At 33.2% G+C, this 22,262-nt stretch overlaps 1 protein-coding gene across 14 annotated transcripts in view; it reads right to left on the bottom strand.

Moving 5' to 3' along the window:
• GPHN (gephyrin) overlaps positions 1–22,262 on the bottom strand; it is a 651,195-nt gene that overhangs the window by 527,806 nt on the left and 101,127 nt on the right. For all 14 annotated transcript variants that reach the window (XM_055088534.1, XM_055088535.1, XM_055088537.1 and 11 more), the window contains exon 2: positions 6,367–6,445. In XM_055088534.1, coding sequence (XP_054944509.1) covers positions 6,367–6,445 — 79 coding nt within the window. The remainder of the gene's footprint in view (positions 1–6,366; positions 6,446–22,262) is intronic.

Here is a 22,262-nt window from a genome sequence, read left to right as displayed (position 1 = left end):
AAAAATAAAAAAAAATAAACAAGCCATAAAAAACATTAAAATTGAAATTTAATCAATAAGCCGTAAAAAACATTAACTAAAATCATCTACCTGCAGTATGAGAATGTACAGCTCTATGGAAAATAACCACTTCAAAAACCAGTTTATCTTCTGATGACTGGCATTTTTAAGAAATTCAGTTCACCACAGCAACCTGTCTTAACACCAGCAGATAAGTACAGGCTATACTTAGATATGATTGCTTTCCAGATGGCAATCCTGCCTTTCCTTCATATTTAATGTCATGATCCAAGGGACCAAAATATCATTCAATCAAATTGTAGTGTGAAGACAAGTATACATACTCAGGGGGATGAGGCTGTGTTTCAGGAGGACCATGAAAAGAATAGCTTCCACCAAAGGTGGTAAAATTTGTAAAGAAGCACATAAAAGGTAAATAAAATTTTCATGTCTAAGAAATTTACAATCAGACACAACTATTTGTCCAATTTTATCTTTGTTCTTAAACATTAAATGCCATTATCAAACACTAATGATCTATACTATCAAAATACATTTCAACTAGTAAGTTTTTGTTATTATTTAATTAGTATGCTGCATTTCCCATCAGGCACCTTCTAACTAAAACAGAACATTTTTTTTTAACCCAAAAGCAATCCTTTACAGATTAGGTATAACAAAGAGCAGTATTAATACAAGACGAGTAATACAATACATAACAAGGAAGATTAATTGATTAAAATGATATTGTTATGAAATTACCCTGGATGTATTTGTACTTTATAATCTTTGTAATGATAATGAAAAGAATTTCTATTTCACTGAGTAACACAGTTTACTTCACAAGGTACCGAAGTATCATAATAATCAAACAGAGAGAGTACCTTTTATTTTTCTTTACTCTCTAGATGAGCTGCATCAAAATTATTAAAGATAAAAGAGGTGAAGTTCAATTAAAAATACCAAGAACATATCACCTCACACCCATTAGGATGGCTACTATATTAAAAAACAAAAACCAACAGAAAATGAGTGTTGGTGAGGAAGTGGAGAAATTGGAACACTTATGCACTGTTTGCAGGAATATAAAATGGTGCAATCGCTATGGAAAACACTATGGAAGTTCTTCAAAAACTTAAAAAGAGAATTACCATATAATACAGCAATTCCGCTTCTGGGTATATATCCAAAAGAACTGAAACCAGGGTCTCAAGGAGATATTTGCACACCCATGTTTAGAGTGGCATTATTCACAACAGCCAAAAGGTAGACACAACTCAGTGCCCATCAATGGATGAATAAGTAAACAAACTGTGAGATATATATATATATATATATATATATATATATATATATATATATATATAAAATGGAACATTATTCAGCCTTAAAAAGGAAAGAAATTCTGACACATGCTGGAACTCCCTTGAAGCAATTGTGCTAACTGAAATAAATCAATCACAAAAAGACAAATATTGCATGATTCCACTTATGAGATTCCTAGAGTATTCCAAAACTACTGAAACAGAAAGAATGGTAGTTGCCAGAGGCTGGGGGGGAGGGGAAAATAGGGAGTTATTGTTTAATCGGTATAAAGTTACAGTTCTCCAAGATGAAAAACTCTAGGGATAGGCTGCAACAGTGTGTATATACTTAACATTACTGAACTGTACACTTATAAATGGTAAAATTGGTTAAAACGGTAAATTTTGTTATGCTTATTTTACCACAGTTAAAAAAAAACACACCAAGAATATTGACAAGAAGTATTTCCTCATCCATAATACAATTTATCCAGAATTTATAATTAAGATTTCTTCTATTTTATTGAATCATCCTTTCTTAAAAATCACAAGAGGTCGTAATTTGGTAAAATCTTTTTCAAAACCTTAACATTACTGAAGCAATTGAAAATACATTCTGAGTAACAGAAAGAAAAACAACAAAGACTGACATAATTGTCATGTTTTGCAAAATTTTCAAGGAATATAAACCTTCCCTATTTGCCCTATAAAGAAAATTACCAATATCCTACATTATGAATTATATTTCTAGTAGTCAGAGATGGACAATTCTTCTATGAATTAAACAATTCTTCCTCTGATTTACATATCACATACCTACGATGAACCAAAATTTTTAAGAGCTTTTGCAAATTAAACAAACAAGACACATCCATCTATACCCCCCCACACACACAATCAGCATCAACACAATGAGCAGCACAAACAGGTATTCAATTTCTGTTAGTCCTTTTCATTCTTATGTTACATTTCCTCTTTTGATTCTTAAACAACTTTTAATAATTTCTATAAATGAATCTGAGTTCAAATAATTATCTCTGCTAAATAGTTTATAAATAAGCAATAACAAATCTAAAGCATAAATATGGTAATATGTTTTATCTTTCACCTTCAGCAAATAGACAATGGAAATATGAAAGCATTTTTGAGAATTATCACTATAGAGAACACAACTGATATAACTTAAAGTATGCTATATACAGTATCTCTTTTTCATATAATAGTCATCTCTCCAGCATAGATAACAAGAAAAAGTAAAAATTTTTGATTTAAATAGCACATAACCCTCCACTTAAAGAGAACAAAAATTAATTTATACCATGTTTATAGTTTCTTGTATGTATGAAAATTATGTATCACATTAGATACGTTTCTAATATAACATCAAGTTAAATTTGACAACATTTTTCAATGTGCCATTGAAGACCACAACTAATACAAGAAGTCTCATAAAACAACTCAAATTGACAAATTATACATACAGCAGAGGAAATCATTCTTAAAATGTTTATAATCATAAATAGAAGATAAGTAATTAAAACTGTTAATTGTTTATTTCAAAATTTAACACGCATGCAAATTACTAATTCAAACAAACCTTTAGGCACATTATTAGCAAAAAGTGAAAGTCAAGTTCCTCTACTTGGTCTTGTACGTAACACCTACAAGACTACGACAGAAACAAATATTCTTAGGGTAACTACCCAAAGAAGAGAGTTTGTCATGTATTCTCCTCACCACAACCTTGCCACAAGTCAGATTCTGCTCTCATTATTACAACAAATCAAAAGTTAGTAACAAGATCAGAAAGTCTTGCTTAGGGATTGACAACTTTATTTTTTTTTCTCCTCCCATGGCATCCCTCCTTCATCATGTTCACACAATATAGCTCACTCAGTTCACTCAAGCCCAATAATTACTTTTACTACAATGATTTTACTAAAACTCTTGGGTTATGTACTATACACAGTTTAGATAAACTACAGAGGATCTATCACATTATTCCATTAGTTTGCCATAGATATAAGAGTATAAATTAGTCACTTTTGGTTCTGTCCTTTTGCTCTCCTCTGAGGCAGTAAACCTCTCAAACTTCATTCATTCATACATATACACACATACAACTCGGTTTTATTACTATACTTTGTCCACAGATATTCCATACCTGCTCATTTATCTGATTAAGACACTCTACACACCATTCTGAGCGTCAATATTGATCAGATTAGCCTGGGTTCTTCTCAACCTACTTTTTCCTTCTCTCTTTATTCTGTCTTCCTTTCTAACAGCATTAGTGATTGAAACAGTACTTAATTTTTCTTCACACATCAACTCCTTTCAGCATCAGGAGCTCACGTAGGTGAAGCATGATACAAATCTGCCAGGCACACATAGAAAATTCATTCAATGCACATATCTTATTCTAACAATATTTTTTATTTGAAACATTTATTAAAATAACATATTATACAATTTTAGCAACCCTTACGCTCGTCAGGAGTACTCATCAAATGCCAGTTATTTTTTGAGGGGATTTTTGCAGAAAAGTTATTTCCAAAATATCTTCTACTTAATGTTACAACATAAACAATTCATATAGAACCAAAAAGTAGTGTACATGAACTGATGAACAAACAGTAAAGAATTACATCAAGAGTCTGGGAGTCTGTGCCAGAAAAGAGGTAGCTGGCTTAAGGTACGTACTAAGTTAATATTGCTATAGAATAGTAACTCAGAATAAAATATTTCCCATCATAACAACTGAAAAAAAACACATTAGTTTTCCATACCAGGCATTTCTTTCCCTACAGAATTTCAGCAAGTGAGAAATCTATCTTTAAAAAATGAAGTACAGGGCTTCCCTGGTGGCGCAGTGGTTGAGAGTCCGCCTGCCGATGCAGGGCACACGGGTTCGTGCCCCGGTCCGGGAGGATCCCACACGCCGCGGAGCGGCTGGGCCTGTGAGCCATGGCCACCGGGCCTGCGCGTCCGGAGCCTGTGCTCCGCGACGGGAGAGGCCACAACGGTGAGGGGCCCGCGTACCGCCAAAAAAAAAAAGAAAAGAAAAAAGTTCTTTCCAAATCCAAGTGTCAAGGGCAAAGACAAATTCTTGCTTACTGAATTCTTACATTCAAGACTAATGCCAAGTTAAGAGAATGACGTTAAATTAAGATATCTGGCTACTTTAAAACAGAGACTTAGAATTATTTTGTCCACTCAATGTAGTAGTGATCTCAGATAAATTTCTCTTAGAAATTTTCTCTAAGATTAAATCCCTATTTTAGGGCTTCCCTGGTGGCGCAGTGGTTGCGCGTCCGCCTGCCAATGCAGGGGAACCGGGTTCGCGCCCCGGTCTGGGAGGATCCCACATGCCGCGGAGCGGCTGGGCCCGTGAGCCATGGCCGCTGAGCCTGCGCGTCCGGAGCCTGTGCTCCGCAACGGGAGGGGCCGCAGCAGAGAGAGGCCCGCATACCACAAAAAACAAACAAACAAACAAACAAAAAATCCCTATTTTAGTGATAGGTGACATTATGAATATTATTCTACATTCTAGGAAGAAGTACCAAAGTGTTTCAAAACACTACAACTCATTATTATAATCCATTTTTCAAGTATATTCTCCACAGCTTTTATATTATTGAAGTCCATATAAGCACATTTTTTTCCAAAAAGACTGCATTAAAAAGATATATAATCCCACTGTACCAAAAATATACCTTACAAATAATACAACAGAATAATTTATTTTATCTATTCAAATGGGCGACATCTTTAAATAATATTATAAAGTTTCTTCCCATATCCTCATGCACATGTTATTCAATATTCATTTACTAGGAATATTTATATCCACATAGAACAATTCTATTCTTCATTAAATATTTACAGAACTGAAAGGACAACTTATCAATCTTCGTTTCAATAAAAATCATGGAGAAAGAATACTGACAATCCTTTTGAATGAGGAAAAGAGAGACATTAAAAAAAAATTAGAGAATTGGGATTGGAAACTCATTTCAAAACTCATTACAATAATGAGTTCATTACAATAACTTCAATATTCAATCATTTTCACCATTCTGTCTTGAAACTATATTTTTTTAATTACTTGGAAAATCATTATGAAATCAATAACCTTCAGGTTCAACACACTCCTGTGTTTTATTCCTCACACAATTTTAAATGAATTACTAGTAAAATTTTGATGAGTATAGATTACATCTGATGTGGAAGAGTAATTTTTTGTTATAATATATTTTACTGAATGCATTAAGTATCATTAAAGAAAGCATCTGCCAACACTCAATTTTCTTTCCCTGCTGCCCAGGGCTTAACTAGTATTGAATATTTTTTTAATAAAAGGTGATCTTACTGGAAGGATATTTTCCTAAAGAAGATAGTATGCAGGATTTGCAGTTAATATAAAACTGAAAAAAACTGATTCATGAAATAGAAATAGAAAGTGACATTATATTCTGTTATGAAATATGTTCTGATAAAGAATGGAACTGACTCACGAGCAAGAACATTAAAAATTGAAACCTACAAAACTCTTCAAAAATCTTGTGCTATACATAGTGTTCTAATGTAAAACATCAGAAATATATTCAATACAGTCAAGTATATTATTACAAATAACCATTTTACATTTGTAATTATACTTACAAATGATTATTATAAATTATTCAAAAAAGTTTAAAATTGATGTAAACAAATTCAATCTTGCCTTCCCAAGCAAAACAACTACTAATCATCTTCCCTGACTACTATCTACTGCCACATTGGTAAGATATCATCAACCATTAGTAGATACTCTTTGAAAGTCAATCATTAATCACAACTTTATCTCTTCTTCTAAAATCTCTTCAATTTCTAAACAGAAGGTGTTCCATAACTTCACTTCTGTTGAAACTGTTCTATGTGCTTCACTATATGTAACACAAATTGTTAGAAAACAAGAAATTACTCAACCTTAAATCAGTTCTGTTACAACTCTGCTGGAAAAAGTCACACAAATCATAAAGTTTTAATTTACACTTAATACTGAAAACCAAATACTTACAAAGAAGGATCTTGTACAAGATCTTTGAGATTTATCCCACTGCGATCTTCTGCAAGATTCCTGAAGCAACTATCACTCACTAAACAGGAAAAGGGGAAAGAAAAAGAAAATTAATTTTTGTTTACATTTCATTTAAATTATTACTGTCCAAAAGGAATTTTGAAATTAAAATTGGTTCTCTGGATAGGGTTTTTCTAAACATCAAGAATGATCAATTTCTGGGCCTGGTAGATTAAACAGCAAATATTAACATTCAATAACAAATCAATAATCTAAGCACACAGACTTTATATAAATACAATATATAAAAGAATAAACATATGGGTCTAAATTTTATTTTACTTTTACAAGACTAATTTACCAGTCCATAGTGGCAAGTCACTGCTTCCACAACAACTAGAAAAAAAAAAAAAAAAAGATAAACTATCCCCCAAAATCATATTTTTAAAGACAATGGAGAGCTCTGGATACAAAAAGGATAAATAGGAGAAAAGTGCTATCTCTTCTTGGGTAAGCTGAGCCTCCTGATTGTTTCATTACTGGGAGGATTTACCATCTAGATGTAAGAACCAGACAGAGGGACACTACCAGGGAAAAGAGAAACCAGCATAGTTTGTGACAGCTCTTGGGCGGGCAATAACAGACTGGAATCCAATGGGACCCACAAGACACAGACAGTTTTCTTCTGGGAGATTTGCTGAGGCCTAGGACTGCACAAGAAGTTCTGGGGGAAGAAGAGAATGGGACACAGGGCAAATAATGTTTTCTGCAGTGCAGAAGTGATTAGGAGTTAAAGTCACACTAAAACAGATGGAGCCTACCACTTTCACTGCAGAATTTCAATAGGTCTCCCCTTGAGATATTTGCTCTCAATCAAAAGCATCCCACCTTGAGAGGGGAGATGAGTAAAAGGGGGCAGAAGCCAAATGGTAGAGTAAAATCTCCAACAATTTCACAGTACATTAGTACAAAGCCACAGCAGAGGGGAATAACTGCAACACAACAGGTCTGGCCCTTAAGACATTTAAAACCAGAGGCAGACTGAGACTATCTAAAGCTGTCACTCAAACCACCCAGCTCAATTTGTGGCTGAGTTGAGACGGTTAACACTTAATCATTTCTTTCTAATATAATATTGAAAGAAAATAACATTTACATCAATTTCTATCCTATGATAGTATTTGGTATACAATAATAATTACAAAGTACAGGAAATGAGGAAAGGGAACAAAATGTGACCAATAACCAGTTGAAAAAATAATGTATATGCCAACCCACAGATAATACAGAATTAGAAGACAAGGACTTTAAGAAAACCATAAGTTAAAGAAGATATAGAAAAAAAGTTCACAGTAGATGAAAATTCTCACATTTCAATACAGAATTAAAACCTGTGAAAAAGAATCTAATAGTAATTTTAGAACTGAGAAATACAGTATCTGAAATTAAGAAATCTGTGGGTGGGTTTTTAGCCAACTCAACACAGCAAAACACAGGATTAGTGAACTTGAAGATATCAGCAGAAAGCATTCAGACTGAAGCAAAAAGAGGGAAAAAAAAAAAAGAAAAAGAACAGAGCATAAGAGACATGTTGGAATCAAACAGCTAATGTAATTGTAGTTGAGAAGAGAGAGAATGGGGAAGAAGCAATATCTTCAGAAAAAACAGCTGAGAATATTCCAAAACTGATATAATACATTACTCATTGACTCTGGGAATATAGCCAACCCTGTACTGGAAAATGTGAAAGAAAACCACCCTCAGCAAACTGCTGAAAATCAAAGATAAGAAGAAAATCTTAAAAACAGCAAGGGGAAAAAAAGGACACATCACCTTCAAAGGAAAAACAATAAAACTTGCAGCTGAGCATCCAACATAAACTATGGAATACAGAAGACAATGGAACAATATGGTTAAAATGCTGGGGGGAAATCTAGAATCTAAGTCTATACCTTGATAAAATATCCTTCCCAAAACTAAAGGTGAAATAAAATTTTACTCATATAAAGTTTTGTATTTGTTAGCATACATATTAAGTGATTATTTCCTATTTCAATTTAACAGTTTTATTATGTATCTCTTAGCCATTTTCAATCTTCATAAGGAGCAAGAATATAACACTTGCCTTGTTCCTTTCAAAGATCCATTACCTAATATTTTATTCAGATTTTATATTCCCTTTTCTTACAGCTCAAAGTTATAAGCTCCCTAAATCTGAATCTGCCTCTAATATAAATGAAAAATGTACGTAATGATGCATTTAAAGGATCTGAAGTTGCAATCAAGTTTGCAGTTTCATTATTAACTCTAAAAAGGTATCCCCCACTTTTTTTTTCCACAATGAGGTAATTTTGATCAATATATAATTGTCTCTCCATATTTAACAGACACTGATCTCAACCTGTTGATTTGAGACAAACTTTCTGCTCTTCATAATTTTAACACAAATGCTCATTACACCATTTCCTAATTAGGGCCAAAAGCAAAAAAAAATAAAATGTTGCTACACTATAAGAAAAGTTGGTTTCCAGTTGCGTTGAACTAATATTGAAATTATATCATAAAATTTGTTCTCATAAAGTTTCTTGCCCAATTTGGCAAATATGAGAGCTTACTTAAAAACTTCAAGAGCCTGAAAGTTTTGGAGGCTTAATTAAAATAGAATAAACCTTTGCTCCTATAAAGGCTTATTAGTCAGCTAGTGAAAATGAATTTTGCTAAAGGAGGCACTTTCTAATGTTCATATCCCATCCAAAGTTTAAGTTTAAAACAGAGCAAGAAATCTAAAGAAATTCAATAGTTCCTTAACAAATATTCTTAAACTTTACCTGCCTAATATATTATTTTTAGTTTAAAATATATTTCACCAATGTAACAAATCTTGTTTTTGAATTATAAATAAGAACATGGTAGATTTTAAGAAGCTAGTGAACATACTTTTTTCATGTGTAAATCACACCAAAATCAATCAGTTTGGTCATCATATTTTTCTGTTGTTCTTTCCCCCACAGTATATGCCAACAAAAGGAATTATTATTCTCTTTGTTCCAATGATTAATATCACAAAATTAAGAGCTGGTTCTTAGGAACATACATATTTTTCAAAAAATGTCCCTTTCTATGACCACAGTGTGAAAGTTAAAAGGTTTAGTGGAAAATGGCATTATGCTGTAATTTTAAAATATACCAAAAAATGAGCACTTAATTCCTTTTATTTTGAAAATATATCAGATAGTTCAATTAATACCTGATATAAGAAAAAACAGACTAACTCCATAATTCTTGGTTTCATTTTTTTAAGATAAATCTCTATATTTTTTGTTATTCAGATGAAAATCACATAACACAAAATTAACCATTTTAAAGTGCACAATTCTGTGACATTTAGTTCATTCACAATGTTGTGCACCTCCACGTCTATTTCCAAAACATTTTCATCATCTCAAGAGAAGACCTGGTACCTGTTAAGCAGCAAGTCCCCAGTCCTCCCTTCCCTTCCCCCAATCCTCCCTTCCCTTCCCCCAATCCTCCCTTCCCTTCCCCCAATCCCTGGCAACCACCAGTCTGTTTTCAGTCTCTATGGATTTAATAATTCTGGATATTTCATATAAATGGAAGCATACAATATATGACTTTTTGTGTCTGGATTCTTTCACTGAGCATAATGTTTTCAAGGTTCATCCATGTACAGAGAAAAATCATTCCTCTTTATGGCTGAATAATGTTCCACTGTATGTATGTACCACTTTTGTTCATCCATTCACCCTTTGTTGGCCGTTTGAGCTGTTTCCAGCTTTCAGTTATTGTGAACAGGCTAAGTGAGCATGCACGTACAAATATTTGTTTGAGTTCCTGTTTTCAACTCTTTAAGGTATATACCCAGAAATGGAATTGCTGTATCATATGGAAATTCCATGTTTAACTTTTTGCCAAATTGTTCTCCAAAGCAGCTGCACTATTTTACATTCCACCAACAATGTACAAGGATTCCATTTCCCCACATCCACAGACGTTATTGTCTGTCTTCTTAAATTTAGTCGTAACAGTGGGGTGTGAAGTATTATCTCACTGTGGTTTTGATTATATTTCCCTAATGATAAATGATGTTGAGCATTCTTTAATATGCTTGTTGGCCATTTGTATATTTTCTTTGGAGAAATGTCTATTTAAGTTCTTTGCACACTTTTTAATCAGGTTGTTGAGTTGTAAGACATCTTTATATATTCTGGATACTAGACCCAGACATATGATTTACAAATATCTTTTCCCATTCTGTAGGTTGTCTTTATGCTCTCTAGATAATGTCTTTTAATGCACAACAGTTTTTAATTTTGAGGAAGTTCAATTTGTCTATTTTTTCTTTGGTAGTTTGTGCGTTTGGTATCATATTTAAGAACCCATTGCCAAATCCAAGGTCATTAAGAACTTCCCCTATGTTTTCTTGTAAGAATTTCATAACTTTAACTCTTATATTTAGGTCTTTTATTCATTTTGACTTAATGTTTGTACATGGTGTGAAAGTAAGAGTCTAGCTTCATTCTTTTACATATGGGTAACTAGTTGTTCCAGCACCATTTACTAAAGAGGCTGTTCTTTCCCCATTGAATGGCCTTGGCACTCTTCTGAAAAATCAAATACTCACAGACACATGAGCTGATTTCTAGACTCGATTCTATACCATTTATCTATATGTCTACCCTTATGCTAATATCACACTTTCTTTACTGTAGCTTTGTAAGAAGCTTTTAAATTGTGAACTGTGAGTCCCCCAACTTTTTCTTTTTCAAGATATTTTTGTCTACTCAGCAACCCTTGCAATTCCATATGAATGTAAGGATTCTAATACATTTCTTACACCAAATTTTGTTCCCATTTTAAGTAGATTCATTTTAAGATGCATTTGACTATTACCAATTACCTATCCTCATATGCCACTTTATATTTTTTTCCCTGTTTAAGTCCTACCATTTTCTACCTCCTAGGAGAAAAGTTCCCTGAATTCTCCTAAAAACGATGCAAACTAAGTAAAGAACTATTACTGAGCAAATTGAAAGATAAAAACTGTCATGATGGAAATTTAGTAATTTTTTAAATATATCCAACCTAAAATTACAAACCAAAATAATGCTAATATGTAAAACCTATACTATGATAACCATTTCATGACTACCAATGTTGTTTAAAGCTTAAGTAATTTTAAGTAACTTCAAGCTGTTGTGCACTTTGATGTCAAAAGGTAACACATTCCCACCCTGAGAAAAGTTAAAACAATAAGCGAAATCTCCTTTCCCAATAAATTTGCAACAGATATGTTTCCTGAGTTCAAACTACAGTTTGAGCAGCATTTTTTGGATCTGAGGCAAGTGCAAAGAAATTTTTTCATATTTTAAAATCCACTTAATAACTATGCAACTAAGGAACTTCCACCTTATCTTCAATTGGACGTGATTATTCTGCAATGTAATGTACATGCTAAAAGACAAGAAAACTTAATAGAATTCTAAAACCACATTCCAAATAATTAATGTGTTCCATTAAAATTATCTGTTCATGGGCTGGTATCAGTATTCACCAATAACTATCTTTTCAATGAGTGGAAAGACATACGCAAAAATAAAACACTCCATACAAATCAGCATTAATAAATGAACATTTACAATTTATTTTGATGACAAGAAATACTAACTGTAAACTCTAATCATTACCCACCCAATTCCATTCTTTAAATTGGTAAATGTGTATGACAAATACAGCACTTAATTATTATAATTATATTTAGATTTCACAAATTTTAAAAATTGTAAAAATATGTTTTCTTTCTTGTGATAGTAGTATATACATAATATCTTCAATTTTGCCTCTTGGCCCACAAAACCTAGAATATTTACTATCTATCCCTTATGGAGAAAGTTTACTGATCTCTGGTTTATAGGAACACAGGAGGATTACCATGCACTATACAGAGCTAGTTGATGTTAATCCCTAGCACATGTACTAGTATAGCATATTTCCACGACTATGCACAGAAGAGCATAAATTACAGAACCGATTTATGCTCTCCTCTATTTTTTATATCTCTGGCTAAAGCCCATATCAAAACTCAAGTTACTGGGAAAACTTCCAAATATATTCATCCATCCTCATATATGTTCACCAACCAATCCTAGACAATGAGAGATCACTGAAGACTCAGTAGGGGGCCAGAAGTACCATGCTCACCCAGCAGTGCCATGGAGAGCCTAACTCAAGTATCAAAGGAGGCCAAATGGAGAACTTGACTTCTACCCCAGCCTGGCAGTAAAGAGGAAATGACTACCTCCTTTTACCTGCCTGAGCAATGTGTGAGTGAGCCAGCAAAAACAGAAGATTTAAATAAGATCCCAGTTCATAATGCAATACCCAAAATGCCCAGGTTTCAACAAAAATATCAACTGTCATTATGGATCAATGGAACAGAATAGAGAGCCCCCCAAAAACCCCTTACACCTATGGCCAATTAATCTTTGACAAAGGAGGCAAGAATATACAATGGAGAAAAGACAGTCTCTTCAGCAATTGATGCTGGAAAAGCTGGACAGCCTCATGTAGATCAATGAAGTTAGAACATTCCCTCACACTATACACAAAAATAAGCTCAAAAATAGCTTAAAGACTTAAATATAAGATATGACACCATAAAACCCCTAGAAGAGAACACAGGCAAAACATTCTCTGACATAAATTGTACCAATGTTTTCTTAGGTCAGTCTCCCAAGGCAACAGAAATAAAAGCAAAAATAAACAAATAGGACCTAATCAAACTTATAAATTTTTGCACAGCAAAGGAAACCATAAACAAAATGAAAAGACAACCTATGAAATGGGAGAAAATATTTGCAAACAATGCGACCAACAAGGGCTTAATTTTCAAAACATACAAACAGCTCATGCAATTCAATATCTAAAAAACAAACAACCCAATCAAAAAATGGGCAGAAGACCTAAACAGCCATTTCTCCAAAAAAGACATACAGATGGCCAACAAGCACATGAAAAGATGCTCAACACTGCTAATTATTAGAGAGATTCAAACAAAACTACACCTCACACTGGTCAGAATGGCCATCATTAAAAAGTCTACATATAACAAATGCTGGAGATGGTGTAAAGAAAAGGGAACCCTCCTACGCTGCTGGTGAGAATACAAATTGGTGCAGCTACTATGGAGAACAGTATGAAGGTTCCTTAAAAAAACTAAAAACAGAGTTGCCACATGATCCAGGAATCCCACTCGTGAACATATATCCAGATAAAACTCTAATCTGAAAAGATACATGCACCCAAATATTCATAGCTGCACTATTTACAAAAGCCAAGACATGGAAGCAACCTAAATGTCCATCGACAGATGAATGGATAATGAAGATGTCATATATACATATATACAATGGACTACTACTCAGCCATAAAAAAAGAATGAAATAATGCCATTTGCAGCAACATGGATGGACCTAGGGATTATCATACTAAGTGACGTGAATCAGGCAGAGAAAGACAAATACCATATGATATCACTTATATGCGGAATCTAAAATATTATACAATGAACTTACTTACAAAACAGAAACAGACTCACATAGAAAACAAACTTATGGTTACCAAAGGGGGTTGGTGAGGGATAAATTAGGAGTTTGGGATCAGCAGATACAAACTACTATAAATAAAATATATAAACAACAAGGTTCTACTGTATTGACAGGGAACTGTAGTCAATATCCTGTAATAAATCATAATGGAAAAGAATATGAAAAAGAATATATATATAAAACTGAATCACTCTGCTATAAACCAGAAACTAACACAACATAGTAAATCAACTATACTCCAATAAAAAAAAAAAGATAAAAAGTCAATTGTCATAAAAAGAACCAGGAAGACAACTGATAGGTACCAATACAGAAATGATAAAGACGTCTAATAACAGAAAAATAGACCCCCCAAAATTAAAAATAAACAAAGCCTCAAGGACCTATGGGACCATAACAAAAGACCTAACTTTCTTATCATTTGAGTCTTGAAGGAGAGGAGAAAAAGTGCAGGGCTGAAAAAGTATTTGAAGAAATAATGCCTTGAAAACTTCCCAAATTTGGCAAAAGACACAAACACACAGATGCAAGAAGCTGAGCCAAACCTCAAACAGGAGAAAGGTAATGAAATCTATACCAAGACAAATCATGGCCAAATTTCTGAACACTAGAGACAAAGAAAAAATTTTGAAAACTGTGAGAGAGAAACTACACCTTACCAATAGCAGAAAAACAATTCAAATGACAGGAGATCAGAAACCAGGGAAGAAGGAAGTTCTCAAATAAAAGAACTGTGAACCTACGTACTATATATAGTGAAAATATCCTTCGGAGGTGGAGAAGAAATTAGGACTATTTTCAAATGAAGTAAAACTAAGAAAATTTGTCACCAGCACACATACCCTAAAGAGCTGGGTCTGAGAAAAGATCAATTAAGTTGACAAACCTCTAACAAGACTGACAAAGAAAAAAAAAAAATAGAAGACACAAATTACCAATATCAGGAATAAAACAGGAGGTATATGACTACGGACTCCACAGAAATCAAAATAATAATAAAGGAATATTACAAACAACTATAAAGGAGTTAAATTTAGCAACATAAAGAAAACAGACCAATTTCTCAAAAAACACAGATTACCACAATTCACCCAATATGATATAAATAATTTGAATAATCCTACAACTATTAATGAAATTGAATTTGCAATTTTAAAACTCCCCAAAAAGGAAATCTCCAGGCTGAGATGACTTCAGTGGAAAATCCTACCAAATATCTACAGAACAATTAATACCAATTCTATACCATCTCTTTCAGAAAACAAGTGGAGGGAAAACTTCCAAATTGATTTTATGAATCTACTATTACCCTGATGCAGAAACCAAAGACAGTACCAAAAAACAAAAACAAAATCCCACAAATATTTCCCATGTGAATATAGACTCCAAAGATCCTTAGCCAAAAGTCAGCAAACAGAATTCAGCAATATATAAAAAGAATTACACCAAGACCAAATGGGGTTTATTCTAGGGATGCAAGGCTGTTTCAAAATTTGAAAAACAATGTAATCCAACACAGTAAAAGGTTAAAGAAGTACAATCACATGATCATTCAATTGAGGCAGAAAAAGCATTTCACAACATTCAGCATCCCTCCATAATAATAAAAAAAAAGGAATAAAAGGGAAATTCATCAACTTGATAAACAGCATTTATAAAAATCTTCAGCTAAAACCATTCTCAATGGTAAAAAGACTGAATGCTTTCCCCTAAAGGTCAGGAACAAAATGAAGATGTCTTCTCTCATCACTCTTACTGAATGAAGTAATGGAAGATTTAACCAGTGTAACAGGCAATAAAAGGAAACAAAAGGCATACAGATTAGAAAGACAGAAGTAAGCTATCCCTCATTACATATAACATCGTCGTCAACACACAAAATCTACCAAAAACTCCTTGAACTAATAAGTGAGTTCATCAAGATGTTAGGATGTAAGATCAACATATAAAAATCAATTGTATTTCTATGTACTAGCCATGAAAACATTATCTTAAAGTTAAAATATAATACCACTTACAACTGTTCTAAAGAAAATGAAATACTCGTAAGTACATCTAACAAATCTTGTACAGCACTTGTATACTGAAAATTATAAAATGCTGGTGAAGGAAATCAAAGAACTAATAAGAGAGACATATGATGTTCATGGATTGGAAGACTCAACACAGTACACAGTAACGATACATATTCTCCCCAAATTGATATCCAGTTTAGCACGCTTCCTATCAAAATCTCAGTGAATTTTTTGTATGCCTAGACAACATCACTCTAAAATTCATATAGAAAGACAATGGAACTAGAATAGTTAAAACAATTCTGAAAAAGAACTAAGAGTGAGGAACCACTCTTCTAGATTTCAAGACATATAGATACAGTAATCATGAATGTGTGGTATTAGCAGAAGGATGAACACACATATCAATAAATCAGAATACAGAACCCAGAACAGACCCACACAAATATGCCCAACTCATTTTTGACAAAAGTACAAAAGCAATTCAATGAAGGAAAGACAATCTTGTCAACAAATGGTGCTGGAAAAAGTGAACATCCAGAGGCAAAAAAGTTTAACCTCCACCTGTGTCACACCTTAAAGAAAAATTAACTCAAACTAGATCATAGAGTTAAATGTGAAATGTAAAATTATATTAAATTCTTAGAAAAAAACAGGAGAAAGTCTTATGGGCTAGGCAAGAATTCTTATATTTAAAACAAAAAGTACCATCCATAAAAAGAAATATATATAAACTGTATTTCATCAAAATTAAAAACTACTGCTGTGTGAAAAATCCTGTTAGAAAAGTGAAAGAAGCTACCAAAAACTATCTCTTTTTAGAACAACCAAATATGTCTGCATGTAATTTAAAATAGTTAAACCTTCTTCCTTTTAAGAAAAACCTCTGATGCTCACCTCCTTACAAAAGCATAATAGTAAAAGTGATAGAAAAACATGTATCTTTTATAAGTCCATAATTGAATACTTTATCCATTATGCTTTATAAATTGCTTATGTTGACTATTACTCAAACTTTTTTTTAAGAGAGAAGTTTGACTCTCCTGGAAAACTGATATGATTCTTCTTTTCAGATAATGATAACCATAGGACATATTTCTTTTGTTCCTATTTTGTCTTGGTTTCCAGGATCCTTAGAGTCAAATCTAGTACTCGATTGCAGTGAAGTGTAGTGGATGCATTTAACAATTACTATTCGTGTGTGTGTGTGTGTGTCTGTGCCTGTGTGTGTCTCTGTGTGTATCTGCTTCTACCTTGTGGAAGTTATTAGATCATAATTTGTAATAAATAAATAAAAAGTCCTGTCTACTCTCAGTTCACATGGAATTAGAAATCAGTCCTGAGACTTCTGTTGAAGACAAAAATATTCTGATTTGTAAGACCTATTAAGCAATCAGGAGTTTTCTCTATAAGGAACTGGAGGCTCAGCAGCAATTCTACCTCCTTCTCTTCTAGAAGACAAATATCAGATAACTAGCTACGGAATACAATCAGTAGTCACCAGATCTCCTGGGAAGATGCCCAACAAATTGTACATTGTATCATGAAAAAATTTTAAGAGAAATGTTTGCTGCAATCAATTTAATTAACCATAGTAAAGGACAATGCTTCTCAAACCATAACGTGCATCAAAAACATCCGGGGAATTTTTGGGTTTTGTTTTTTTAAGTACCAGAACCTCCTTCTGTCTCAGCAATTGTGAGTTAAGATTTTGGGGTATAGTCAGGTTTTAAAATCAATGGTACAATAGAAAGAACAGTAAGAGTAAAGTCTGAACAGCGACCTCAAGTCTGGTTCTATCAATTACTAGCTATATGAGCGTAAGTATATATCCTTCAGACTCTTCACCTGTATACACAACGGGAATAAGAATATCTGTACTACTCAATGCTCAGAATTGCTGAAAAGAGCAAATGGGTAATATGTTAAAGCACACTGAGACCTGTGAGATATCATATAAATAAGATGTATGGTTAACATTACTAATGCAAAGAGATCAACAGGACTGATAAATGTACAATGGGTTTATAATTAAATTCAAGGTTCCTTAACTGACATTATTGAATATTTTCAACAGTAAATGTTATTTATTTTATAAATTTCTGAATATGTGTCTTTTATTAAAAATATCTCTTCTAACATGGCAATAACCATCAGTAAGGATTCCTTTAAGGTAAAGGACTTTGAATCATGCAAATTCCAGATCGCCTTCATTGCAGCTCTGTTTCCCTCATTCATTTTGTAGTCAGTATGCAGAGTTAAACCCACTGCAGCAAAGTCTCCAAGTGTCCATAGTTGGAAATCCTTCTCTCCACATCATTCACAATCATTTCCAACTATTCGCAATCATAAAACTTATCCCCAGAACACCAATAACATTCGGGTTATTTGGCTGCAAAATCAGCTGATTTACATACATACCACCACATGATTCTTAACCTTCTGATATCACATTATGAATAACTCCATTGTGGTAAAACTGAAAACATACAGGTAATAGCAAATTCCCTTGGATTTGCAAGTTGATTGCCATTGCAAGTTGATCTTCAAATCAAGGCAGCAACTTGTTTAAGATGATATTTGAATATATATTTTAAAATCTTCCTTTATTTTCCATTTAATACACATAAACACTTCATAAAATATTTTGAGTTGTTACACATCCAAAAGTAAAAGAACTGCTGATATTTGGGTTCTTGTAAAAATTAAAAGATCTTTAATACAAGGGAAGGAGCATACCTAACTGTAAGAAACACATACACATTTCTTGTACAGTTTTTAATCTTTTTCTTAAAAATTTAAATTGTATTTAAAGTATACTGGGAGGCTTTGGAGGGTTGGCATAATCTGATTTACATTTTTTTTAAACTTTATGCAGTTCACTTTTGAAATTTTAATTATAGTAAAATACACAACATAAAATTCACATCTTAACCATTTTTAAGTATAAGTTCACACGGCTGTGCAACCAATCTCAGGGACTTTTCATTTTGCAAAACTGAACCTCTGTACCCATTAAGCAACAATTCTTCATTTTCTCCTACCCTTAGCCTCTGGCAACCATAGTTCTACTTTCTGTTTCTATGCCTTTAACTACTCTAGGAATCTCATGTAAGTGGAATCATACAGTATTTTCTTTTTGTGACTGGCTTGTTTCACTTAGCCTAATATCTCAAGGTCATCCATGTTGTAGCTTGAGTTAGAATATCCTTCCTTTTTAAGGCTGAACAATATTCCATTCTACGTATATACTACATTTTGTTTATCCATTCAACTGCCAATGGACGTTTGGGTTGCTTCCACCTTTTGGCCAATGTGAATAATGCTGCTTTGAACACAGGTGTACAAATATTTCTTCAAGAACTTACTTCCAGTTCTTTCGCATATATACTCAGAAGTGGAACTGCTGTATCATATGATCATTCTATTTTTAACTTTTTGAGGAACTGCCATATTGTTTTCCATAGCAGCTGCACCATTTTATTTTCACACCAGCAGTGCAGAGGGGTACCAGTTTCTCCAAACCCTCACCAATACTTATTTTCTAGATTTTTTTTTATAGTAGCCATCTTAACCGGTGTGAGGTGATATGTCACTGTGGTTTTATTTTGCATTATCCTAATGATTAGTGATGTTGAACATCTTTTCATATGCTTGTTGGTCATCTGTACATCTTCTTTAGAGAAATGTCCATTTAAGTTTTTTGCCCATTTTTAATCCAATCATCTGATTTTCGTTGAGTTGCTTTTCATCTTTTGCAACTAAATTATAACTCTTAATAGTGTGATTTTAATCATATGTAAGTTTTTAAAAATCGTATTGAAAGTAACCAATAACAGTGGAAAAAACCCACTGTGTTTCAATACACAGTTATGTTGCATTATTTGTAAGGTGACTTTGTATATACATTTTAACCTTTTTAAGCATTATGCCCCTCATCTATACAATAGGGACAATTATATGTCCTTATCTGATCTCATAGGGGTAGCCTGAATATCAAACGAGATAATTGTAAAACTATAAAATAAAGTTATACAAATAAATGCTGCATCCAAAGCAGTTTAAACAGCTTTGAAATTTTAAAAATAAAGATGTACCAACCTGCAAAGAGACTGAGGATTGGGATGTATGATAAGTAAATCAGAAAAACCTGGATAAATGGAGCCAGATAAATATCTTTCAGATTAGTGTCATTCTTATCATTCATACCAATTCTTTTCTATTTTTCATTTGCTTCATAGATTTTTAAGTACCATGTTCTCCATTTAATGCTTGCTTCCAGAATACTCTTATGAAGTTCCTAAATATTCAGGAATTTCCAAGGAGCAATTTAAGAATTCCATATCAACTTCATCACATGGCGCTATAGAACAACCTGCCACTCTTCCATAGGATAGACCGTGAATTACTTTCTTCTTTCAACAACGAAAAGAAAAACACAGCAAAACTTCTAAACATGAAATAAGTAAACATTAGCATGCCTTACTGCAAATTTTAAATGAGTATTTTAAATATGCAATTATAAATTTTTATGTAAGAATTAATCACTTCTATTTAAATATAATCATTAACCTCCTCAAAACTTTGTAAAAACCTCAGACTTGTTTACTTAGCAACTGAATTTTAAAATCTACTTATCCTTCTTTTACTTGCGTCGTGGTTTAAGAACACAGACTCCAAAGCTAGATGAGCTGGATTTGATCTTAGCATCCATTGACCTTCAGCAAGTTAACCTCTCTGTTCCTTGACTTTTTCACGTTTAAAATGAGGCTAACAATAATAGCACCTCTCTTAGAGTTGTTGCAAGCAGTAAATAAGTCAATACAGATGAAGTGATTAGAATACTGCCAGACACATTATAAATGTTACTGCTATTATTTCTATTATTATAATCATTACTATTATCTCTTGCTTTGGCTTTGTGATAAATTCCCTTAAAAGAATAAAAGCAAAACTGAAACATTTTTGATGGCACATTTCACAGTTAAAGGTTTATCTAATTAACAAGGCAATCAGAAAAGATATTAATGTGGGCAGAGAACAAAATTCATCTTAGAAAGCATCATGAATATCTAAAAAAGTATACTGAACCACTAGATTACACTGTAATTTATATAGACAAATTTAAGAAGGATGGTATCTGAAGTACACAGATTTTTTGAGAACCTTACTATATACTTGTAATTACTTCTTCCCAAACTCACAATTTAACCCAAGGCTTACTGGAAATTTTACAGAACTAATCATAAATCTAAGTAATAGAGAAATCCAAATTTCAACAAAGTCAGGCAGCTCTAAAGGTAAACTCCAATGAAGGCCAAAAAACTGGTTAATTAAAAGTAGTAATTTAAAATCTCACTAGAATTAAGCCATCACTTACAAATAAATCTCAGTTGGTTACCTTTGACTATGCATATACCTTCCTATCTACCTGCCTGGCACAGGTACAAGACTCAAGTAAAGGTGTAAATAATCAGTACCATTAAACTGATGAAAGTGAAACAGAATCACTTATCATATAGAAAAGGAAATAAAAGAATTAAAAGGCCAATTCCTCTAATATAACCACAGTAGAGGATAATAAAACCATATAGGGCTTCCCTGGTGGTGCAGTGGTTGAGAGTCTGCCTGCCGATGCAGGGGACATGGGTTCGTACCCCAGTCCGGGAAGATCCCACGTGCCGCGGAGCGGCTGGGCCCATGAGCCGTGGCCGCTGAGCCTGTGCGTCCAGAGCCTGTGCTCCGCAACGGGAGAGGCCACAACAGTGAGAGGCCCACGTACCACACACACACACACACTCTATATATATATATATATATATATATATATATATATATATATAACCATAGATGTTGTTGGAAGCAGGGTGTAAATCTTTACTTTTTTAAAAAACAATACTTCCAGTCACTACTCCACCCATAACAGTAGGAATTACTATCTGACTTCTGAAACTATACGTTAGTTTTTCCTGTTTCTGAACTTTATATAAATGAAATCACACTACAGGCAGTCTTCTTCTATCTAGTGCCTTTTGGTAAACATTATGCTTATGAGATTCATCTATGTTTTTAAATTTAATTGTGCACTGTTCATTCTCATTGTATAGTATTCCACGGCATGAAAATGCAATGATTTATTTATCTGTTCTACCATAGGCAGACGTCTGGGTTGTTTTCAATCTAGGCTATTACAAGTAGCACTGCTATAATCATTTTGCACATGTCTTTTGGTGAACATAAGCAAATATTCCTGTCA

This window comes from Physeter macrocephalus, chromosome 11 (assembly GCF_002837175.3).
Source record: "Physeter macrocephalus isolate SW-GA chromosome 11, ASM283717v5, whole genome shotgun sequence".
In the NCBI taxonomy this organism is placed as follows: Eukaryota; Metazoa; Chordata; class Mammalia; order Artiodactyla; family Physeteridae; genus Physeter; species Physeter macrocephalus.
Note: the sequence above shows the minus strand (reverse complement) of the source record. Positions and strands in the feature narration are given on the sequence as shown.